Here is a 9,467-nt window from a genome sequence, read left to right as displayed (position 1 = left end):
GCTGGCCTCGAACTCAGAAATCTGCCTACCTCTGCCTCCCAAGTGCTGGGATTAAAGGCGTGCACCACAACTGCCGGGCTTCTCATTTTCTTTAAAAGGATAAAGTACGGGCTAGTGAAATAGCTAGGGCAATTAAGAGCACTTGCTGCTCCAGAAGACCTAAGTTCAATGCTCGGTGCCCACAAGGCTGCTCACAACTGTCTGTAACTCTTGTTTTAGAGTTCTTTGATGCTGCTTCTGGCCTCTGTGGGCACCAGGTATACAAGTGGTGGATGGATGTACATGCAGATCAATTTTTAATTAAAAAAAAAAAAGAAAGGGGGTGTGTGGGAAAGAATACAGTTCCAGAGGCCACCAGTGGTCCCAGTGACATCCATTAAATGGGCATACAGGGACCTGAACCCGTGTGCTCTGGAAGTCTCCTCTGTGGTCCCTTATTGTGTTACTTGTTTATGTCTAAGACAGGGGTCTCACTCTGTAAACTAGGCTGGCCTTGAACTCACAAAGACCTACCAGCCTCTGCCTTTTGTTTTGTTCTGTCCGGGGTTTTTTTTTAGATAGCTCAAGCTGGTCTCAAACTCTGGATCTCCTTGCCTTTCACAGCCTACTGGGTACTGAGATTTACAAACCTGGGACACTGAGCTCAGCTGGAACTTTCTTTTAATGAGGAGAAGTGTTCAGAGGTAAAAGATTTACTAATTAGAGCAAGCAGATCTCTCCCCAGGGGCTTGCGGGGAACAAAGGTTAGAAAAGGGAAGAAGAAAGGCAGGTCAAGTCGATGAATAATGCCAGGTAATGGCGGGACCCAGCCTGGGGCGAGCAGTGCACTGCCCCAGCAGGGAGGGCCTCCTGATTATTTAATGCATATTGAGGCCAAAGTAGTTATGGGCAACACCCTTCACCCCAGCTGCCAGAGCTCAAGGGACATCTCCCACCCTTCTGCCATATTTCCTAGGCTTACAACATACAATATGCACCCTGACCTCCCTTGCTGCAACCGTCAGAAGACACGCCCCTTGGGACACCAGGAAGGATGGTTAACTACTCTTCTGAGGACCACTTGTGTCTTCCCTTTAAGAAGGCCTGGGTTCTGTAACATAATGATGCACTATGGGGACCCATTTGGGCCCAAGATCTTTGAACTGAGACCGTGTGACTGATTTTGTTCCCAACCAACATGAAACCCAGAAAATAAAGCTCCTCCCTCTCTCTCCCTCCCCCCCCCCACCAGGCAGCCATGTCTGCACACCGCATTTCTCTGTAATTTTCACAGACTTGGCTATAAGGAAGCTGACCATCACTGCGATGGGGGTGGGGTGGGGTGCAGGCATCACTGGTAAGCTTTCACTACCTAGTGTAAATAACTCATTTAATAACACATTCGTACTGGGAGCTGGAGCAGGAGTATCTTCTGGACAGAGTGCCAACAGAACAGACTGGCCCAAGAACTGTAGTCATTTCTGAACTCAGTAGTTTTATTGCATTTGTCTACAGCACAATAACAGACCAAGGAGATCAATCAAGCTATTGCAAAACACATCCATAGAGGTTATTAAGTAAGATTGATCGTTTCTTTAAATCTGTCTCTAGTCTTAATGAATGCCTTCAAATACTGCCATACACCAACTGACCAGCACTGCACCTTTTATGTAAGTTCTATGGTAAGTGGAAATGTCCAGACATATGGGATGGTGCTGTTATAAGAGTCTTAGCCAGCTGGGCTGGAGAGTCGGCTGATCAGTTAAGAGCATTTGCTGGCCGGGCAGTGGTGGCACACACGCTTTTAATCCCAGCACTTGGGAGGCAGAGGCAGAGGCAGGTGAATTTCTGAGTTCGAGGCCAGCCTGGTCTACAGAGTGAGTTCCAGGACAGCCAGGGCTACACAGAGAAACCCTGTCTTGAAAAACAAAACAAACAAACAAAACAACAACAACAAAAATATATGGGGGGGGGGAGGAAGGAAGGGCAGGCAAGCAAGCATTTATTGTTCTTGCAGAGGACCTGGGTTCTGTTCCAAGTACCCACATGGTGGCTCTCAACTATCTCTGACAGCAGTTTCAGGGTATCTGATGCCCTCTTGTGGCTTCCATAGGCACTGCATGCATGTGATACACTTCCATGCAGGCAAAACACTTCTAAACATAAAACAAATGAACAAACAAACAAATAAAAAGCATGGCCCAGGCATGCTGGCAAATGTCTTTTTAAAAAAGATTTGTTTGTTTGTTTATTATGTATACAGAATTCTGCCTGCATATACGCCTGCAGGCTAGAGGAGGGCACCAGATGTCATTATAGATGATTATGAGCCACCATATGATTGCTGGGAATTGAACTCAGGACCTCTGGAAGATCAGAGAGTGCACTTAACCATTGAGCTTTCTCTCCAGTCCTGGTAAATAAATGTCTTTTAATCCTAGACACGGGAGGATCTCTACGAGTTTGATGCCAGAGTGTTCCTCATAGTGAGTTCCTGGAAAGCTAAGGCTACATAGAAAGACACTATATCAAAACAAACAAACAATCCAGAATTAATTAATTAAAAACAACCTGGGTCAAGACCAGGATAACTGTGATGTGGACAGTTCGGTTTTGATACTCATCAGGTTCCACGTGTTTAAGAGAGCCATCTAATAAAGCCACTCTCACTCAGATGCCAGCTGTAAATTTGAGGATCTCTGTGCTATTCAAGGTTTGGAGTAGCTGGTTGCATATTGCATGGGAATTCTTACTGATATGCACAGCTTCATTTCCTTGCTTGGGAACCACCCTGGCTTCTGGCACTTGTAGCTTCAGTCATGCTATTGGGACCTTGGCATCGTGGAAGAGAGAGCAAGCTCAGGTGACAAGAAAACAACAGCTGTACTGTCCCCTCCCCCCACAGGAAGAGTTGGCTAGTCAGGCCAGGCTCTCCTGGTCTCTGAGCCACCAGAGAAGCAGAGGCTGTCCTGTAGGGCTGCAGGAATGCTGGCACACTCGAGTGAAAGTGTGCAAGGCTGCTCATCTCACGTTATCTGTCGCTTTGCTCCTGCACAAGACAAACGCCTGTTCCTGTTCCCTCCTCTATCCTCATTCAGGGTCTTATCCTGGAGCAACCCTGAACTAGATAGAAGCCAAGGGTGACCTTGAACTTCTATTCCTCCCACTCCCACCTCCCCTGAGTGTGGTGATTATAGGAATGGACCACACTGCCCCATTTAGGCAGTGCTAAGGAGCAACTTCCTATCTGCTAGGCTTCTATTCTACCACCTGAGCTATAGCCTCAAAACCTTAACGGCAACTATTTTTCCATTATCTTCCTGCCTGACCATTATGATCCAGGCCATTAGCCCGGACTCCAAAGTTAGTAAAAAACCCAAACTCAGTGGCAGAGTCCTGATTCAGCCCGTGGAGTTGGTTCCATATTTCCTTCAAACAATACAGCTTGCTACAGGTTCAGCTTGGAGTAGGCACGCATAAAACACACTGTGGGTTCCTTGAGAGTGTCCACAGGGCACAGGCCTCTTTCCAAGAGCATTTATTTCAACACTGACCAGGCTGCCCTAGTCTTTCATGCGTCAACAATATTTCATGGCCTTTACTTTTAGGGGAAATTTCAACCAATATCTAATAGCTACTGATTACCTTGCCAGCCTGTAATTCTCTAGTTCAAAGTATCAGCAATTATGAGGGGAAGGTGTTCAAAGGCTGCTGCTCCTCGGATGGTGAGCAATCCCTTTGGGCGTGCCTATAATCCCACACTCCAGTGGATGAGGGAGGAGGGCAAAGAGGCAGGAATTAGCCCGGACTGCACAGTGAGACTCACAGAGTCATCTCCTCCTCCATTATAGTTTTAGTCTTTGAGACAGAGTCTCACATAGCTCAAGGCAGCCTCCAACTTGCTATGTAGCTGAGGACAGCTTGCAGGCTGACTGAATTTGTAATTCTCCTGCCTCCACCTCCTGCTGGATGAGAGGTAGGGGCCACCATGCTTTGCTTATGCAGGGCTGGGATCAAACCCAGGACGTTACTCATGCTAGGGGAGGGCCTCTACAGACAAGCTACATCCCATGTCCCACTTGTATATATGCTTTAAGCTTGAAAGAGAGAGAGAGAGAGAGAGAGAGAGAGAGAGAGAGAGAGAGAGAGAGAGAGAGAAAGCAGATGGGTGTGGAAATCTGAGTGAAGCTACCCAAGGATACAGAGAGGGTGTTAGGGTGTTGGATCACTTGGAGCTGAAGTTATAGTCAGGTGTGAGCTGTCAGGTATGGGTGCTGGGAACTGAACTCCAATCCTCTGGAGGAGGTGCATGTACTCTTAAACACTGAGCCAGCTCTCCAGCTCCTGTTTGTTCCTGCCTTGAGCATCAGGGAGTCAGTTCCCTAGGAATTAGATTTGTCATCTCAAAATCCCATCATTAACTTACCACAGCAGAACTATTCTGTTTGGGGTTTTGTTGTTTTTGAGACAGGGTCTCTCTGTGTGGGTCTAGCTGTTCCGGAACTCCCTTTTAGACCTGGCTGGCCTGGAACTGACAGAAATCCTCCTGCCTCTGCCTCCTGAGTGCTGGGATTAAAGGTGTGTGCCAAGACTCACACAAGTATTCTTCAGTTCCAAAGTGGTCACCCAGGTGACCTGTGCTCACCCAGGAATGAAAACTTCCTCATCACCTGATCTTTTGTCCTTCCTTGTTCTAAATAGTCCCCTAAGGGTTTTCTCCTAAAACTCACACTAACACTAACTACAATTTAATTCTGGGGCAAACCACCTGGAGATGTGCAGATTCCACACACAGGTTAAGGGACTAGCCAGCCCTTCCTTTATGAAAAGGCAACCATAAGCTTTGGGGAGCCTCATTCCACCTGCAATTCTGATCAACTGTGTACAAATGTGGAGGTTCCCATAATCCCTTCAGATTCCATAATTTGCTAGAACCCAGAATCCAGGAAACTACTATCTATACCTGTGGCTATATTTTTTTTTCTTGTTTTTGCTATTTGTGGCAGGGTTTGTCTGTGTAGCCCTGGCTGTCCTGGAATTTGCTATGTAGACCAGGCTGGCCTCAAACTCAGATACTGGTCTCCCTCTGCCTCGTGAGACATTAAAGGCATGTGCCACCATGCCCAACTGATAATATTTTTTCTTATTGAGAGCAAATCAGGATGAGCCAAATAAAGACACATATGGGTAGAGGCAGGGAGAGTCCTGATCACTGTGACATTTCTTACTGGGGAACCACGACGATTCACCCTTCCAACCCACTGCTTGTCTCCAACCAAAAAGCTTCACTAGTGTCTGAATTTAGAGTTTTGGTCAGGGTCTCATTACAAAGAGCCCAGCTAACTGAGTCACTGGCCATGTGATAGAATCTTCCACATACAGGAACCTCCCTTTTCCTGAAGGTCAAATGGTATCTTGTGACTCAAAGGTCCAAGTTTCTAAACACCTTCTTGTGTTTCTGAGTGCCGGTCCTCATCCTGAGTCATGCTAGAAGCTCCTAGGGACAATGCCACAAATCGCTTTGTCTTTATAAGCCATAAAGGCCTATGCTAAGCAACAAAGGCAGTCTTATCCCTTGAGAAATTCCAAGGGCTAAGAAATAACTTGCCAGGAACCCAAGAGGAAGGCCATTCAGATTCTTCATCATAGAGCAGAAAAGTACCATGTTCCCAACCCCACATCGCCAAGTCCCAGAGCCACCTGAGAAAACAGGGCTAAGACATCAGAATATGTGCCTGATGAGTGTTTACCTGGGTCTTGGAGCTCAATGGTGATCCTAGGCTAATTCTGTCTTTTTGGGGGGAGGGTGGTTTCAAGACAGGGTTTCTCCGTATAGCCCTGGCTGTCCTGGAACTCACTCTGTAGACCAGGCTGGCCTCAAACTCAGAAATCTGCCTGACTCTGCCTCTGCCTCTGCCTCCCAAGTGCTGGGATTAAAGGCATGCACCACCACCACCCAGCTAATGTTGTCATTTGTGATGGGGGCAATAGGCCACCCAATATCAGTTTAATCTTTGGAGACCTATAGGGGTCTCTAAAGGATCTTAAGAAACTCAATATGAAGACTCAGGGGTGCCTCCTGGCTAGTGGTACTTCAAGTGCATGTCCTCTGGGAAGAAAACTGCTGGAAGTTTGAGTTTCTTCTCTCCTGGCCTCTACCCTATACTTCTGTGCTTTCAATGGCTTCCATCCACAAGCATACATGTGACTGTCCAAGTAGACCACTGACATGCTCTCAGGGACAAACAGCAGCGCTCATGCTGGACACTCTGCAAATAGCCCAACAGGACACAAGAGACTGGATCATCGAAGAGCTGCTCTGAATTCCTGCCTACTTCTGAGCAAACAAGTCCTGATTATTCCAGATCCTTCCTGGCCTTCCAAACTCCACAACTGGGCACCAATTCACAGCTCAGTCTTCATGCATACCTATTCGACTCCTCAGCCCCACCCCCGACCCCAGTCCTGCCACCGCAGGGCTTGGTCTCCTTTCCTTAGAGCTATCTTCACTTCGCGTAGCCTGGTTCTGCTTCTGTCCAGGCCACATGGGACTCTGTGACCCTTGGAGGACACCTCAGAGCCTTGTTCCTGCAGACTCTTTGCCCTGCTCTCCCCTTCTGTTCAAAGATGGCTCCTTCCACATTCTGTCGCCCTGTTGCCTCCTTTGAGACTCCCCTTTCTGCTTGCGCCTTGCTCACTTAGCTTCCTGGCTTCTCTTTGCTCTTCACCATCCTAGGCCCTGTTTTTACCCTTCTTGCAAGACCTAGTGGTGTGGGGGTGGAGCGAGGGCTCCGTGTGAATTCATGTGGAAGAGAGAATGACAGTTCCATAACCAGGAGGCAGGGTGGCACCCCCATCTTTGTATTTGCTGGTAGAAGCTAAGGCTCAGAGGAAAGAATCAACTTTCCCTGGGACACAGAAAGAGCAGTAGGGTATGCTGAACCCCATAAGCTCTTGACAGGACCTAGACTGCCCTCACACTGGTATAGGAAAGGTTTGTTAGAACAGTGGAGAGAACAGCTCTGCTGGCCAGCAGCATGGAGAGCATGCTTTGGTCAACAGCTCTGGAGTCATATATAGGGCCACCTCAGAGTTCCAAGCTTGTTCCAACACAGTGAGTTTGGTGTCTGGTTTTGATCCTTCTGTCTCTACAAGCCTGGCTTCTACCTTCTTTATCCTCTGAGAAGCTGGCCCTCAGAGGGTGAGCTCTCATCCCAGCCTTCCACTCTTGTCTTCCTCCCCATACCCAGCTTCTCCACACCCGTACCTCTCACAGGGTGGTGGCAGGGCCTCCTGGGACCTAAGTCCCAGCCCCAGCAGAAGCAGCAGGTGCAGCTCCCAGGTCATCCTGGGCACAGTGCCTGGAACTGAATGAGCAAGACCTGGCACCTCTAGCTTGCTAAACACGGCCTGCCTCACTTGCCTACCCGGGTCAACCAAAGTCCAGGCCATGAGGTGTGGCTGCCTGAGGTGGGATGTGTGTTTCAACTTCTTGTGGACTGCTTACTACTTCTGCCCTCCAGCCGCAGTGGTCACTACCCCTTCAGCCATTTTCTCCCATTTCTCAATTCTAACTGGTGTTACACACTCAGGGACTTTCCTCAGAGCCATATAGGTGGACACCTAGGGCCAGGGCCATAGCTGAGGTCACCTAAGTATGATTTAGACACCAAGTCTGTGTGTGGCTCCCCATTCACTAATGTCAGAAGGGGCCATTTCTTTTACCATTTTAAACAGAGTGGCTCAAGTCTTCTCCAATGTGATGTCAAACTCACTGTTATCTATAGGAAATCCTGTGAGGACACAGGACAGCCTCTCAGGGAATGGGCCAGGAAGCCCCACCATAAGATGATATCTGCACTAAGTCTTGAGGAATAGTCAGGAGGCCATTCTATCACATGAGACATCCAGAGACTTGGTACAGCGGTTGTGTGACAGGCTGGAGGGCCGTGTTGGTACCAGTTAGTGAAAAGGTTTTGCCAAGGAGCTGGAGAAATGGCTCAGAGGTTAAGAATATTGGCTGGCCGGGCGGTGGTGGCGCACGCCTTTAATCCCAGCACTTGGGAGGCAGAGGCAGGTGGATTTCTGAGTTCGAGACCAGCCTGGTCTACAGAGTGAGTTCCAGGACAGCCAGGGCTACACAGAGAAACCCTATCTCAAAAAACCAAAAAAAAAAAAAAAAAGAATATTGGCTGTGAAGAGGTCAGTTCAGGAACTTTGATAAATTCCACCAGACCCCTCCCCTCCTGGAAGAGAAAGGTCATAGAGCACATAGGTACCCCTCCCCTCAAGAAGGGAAAGGCTAATTACATTCCTTAGACCACAGTGGGGAACCAATTGCTGACCACCTGCAGATAAGGGAAGCCAGAGCAGTAAGTAGACACTTTCCTCAGAGCAAACAGACCTTTGGCCCCCTGCAGACAAGGAAAGCCCTTGCTATCTCATTCAGTAAGGACCAATCAGTTCTGCCAATCACAGGTGCCTAGTGGCTGTTGCTCTATTCTACCCCTGAAAGCCAAATAAAAACTGGCCAAACAGGCTGCCCAAGGTCCCTGCCTCTTCTTCAGGTGCAGGGCGACCCCTGTGCACTGGAACAATAAATTCTCTTGCTTTTGCATCAATCCCTGGCTCCTTATTGTCATTTGGGGGGTCCTAGGTAAGCTAAGGCTCGTCAGAGTCTTATATTTGGTGCATGGGCCCAGAATTCGACCCCTTGTGGGGACACACCAGAGAGCAGTGAATCAGAGGTCTCGAGCAGGTACTGCAGTTCTTTCTTGTCTTGCTGTTTGTCAAAGTCTGAGTCTGTAAGTCTGTTTGAACTTTCGGTTTGCTTGCAAGTGTCTGGGGGCTCAGACAACCTGTTGCTCCAAGACCCTCCTCCTCCATATCCCCCTACCCTTGCCCCCACAGCCCCCACCTGTGCCAGCACTAGCTCCAGGATCCTCAGCCCATATAGGACCCGGGCCATAGTACCCCCTTTACTGGAGGGAGGAAACCCCCAACTTCCCAGTCCCACCATGGGGACCCAAAGTCCAAGAGCCATCTCCTCTGATACCACAGTGGCTCTCCCACTGAGGGCATATATGTCTTTAGAAAAGGGTAATCAGGCTATGCAATATTGGTCCTTCTCTTTGGCAGACTGTACAACTGGAAGGCCCAACCCCTCCCCCCCCTTTCCAAGGGGTAGATTAATCTCTTTGAGACTGTTTTATTTACTCATCAGCCCACCTAGGATGATATCCAACAACTCATGAAAGTGTTCCTCACAACCGATCAAAGAGAGATAATGCAGGAAGCCGGAAAGACACAGGGGCACCATCAATTGACCAGGTTGTCGTCAACTTTCCTGACTAGACCTGACTAGACCTGACTGAGACTTTACTATGGCAGAAGGTAAGGGGGACCACCTGAAGGTCTACAACCAGACTCCATTGGCAGGTCTCAAGGGAGGCCACACAATGACCCACAAATTTGACCCAAGGTATGTG

At 48.6% G+C, this 9,467-nt stretch overlaps 1 protein-coding gene across 2 annotated transcripts in view; it reads right to left on the bottom strand.

Moving 5' to 3' along the window:
• The window catches only part of Treh (trehalase), a 13,044-nt gene extending 5,715 nt beyond the window's left edge, over positions 1–7,329 (bottom strand). The window contains exon 1 of one of the 2 annotated variants that reach the window (XM_031344183.1): positions 7,247–7,329. In XM_031344183.1, coding sequence (XP_031200043.1) covers positions 7,247–7,326 — 80 coding nt within the window. In that variant the 5' untranslated portion in view covers positions 7,327–7,329. The remainder of the gene's footprint in view (positions 1–7,246) is intronic. The other variant, XM_031344182.1, reaches the window with a different exon arrangement.
• Positions 7,330–9,467: the final 2,138 nt, after the last annotated feature.

The sequence above is a fragment of the Mastomys coucha genome, unplaced genomic scaffold, assembly GCF_008632895.1.
Source record: "Mastomys coucha isolate ucsf_1 unplaced genomic scaffold, UCSF_Mcou_1 pScaffold23, whole genome shotgun sequence".
Lineage (NCBI taxonomy): Eukaryota > Metazoa > Chordata > Mammalia > Rodentia > Muridae > Mastomys > Mastomys coucha.
The sequence above is the reverse complement of the archived record's forward strand: the minus strand, read 5'-3'. Positions and strand labels throughout refer to the sequence as shown.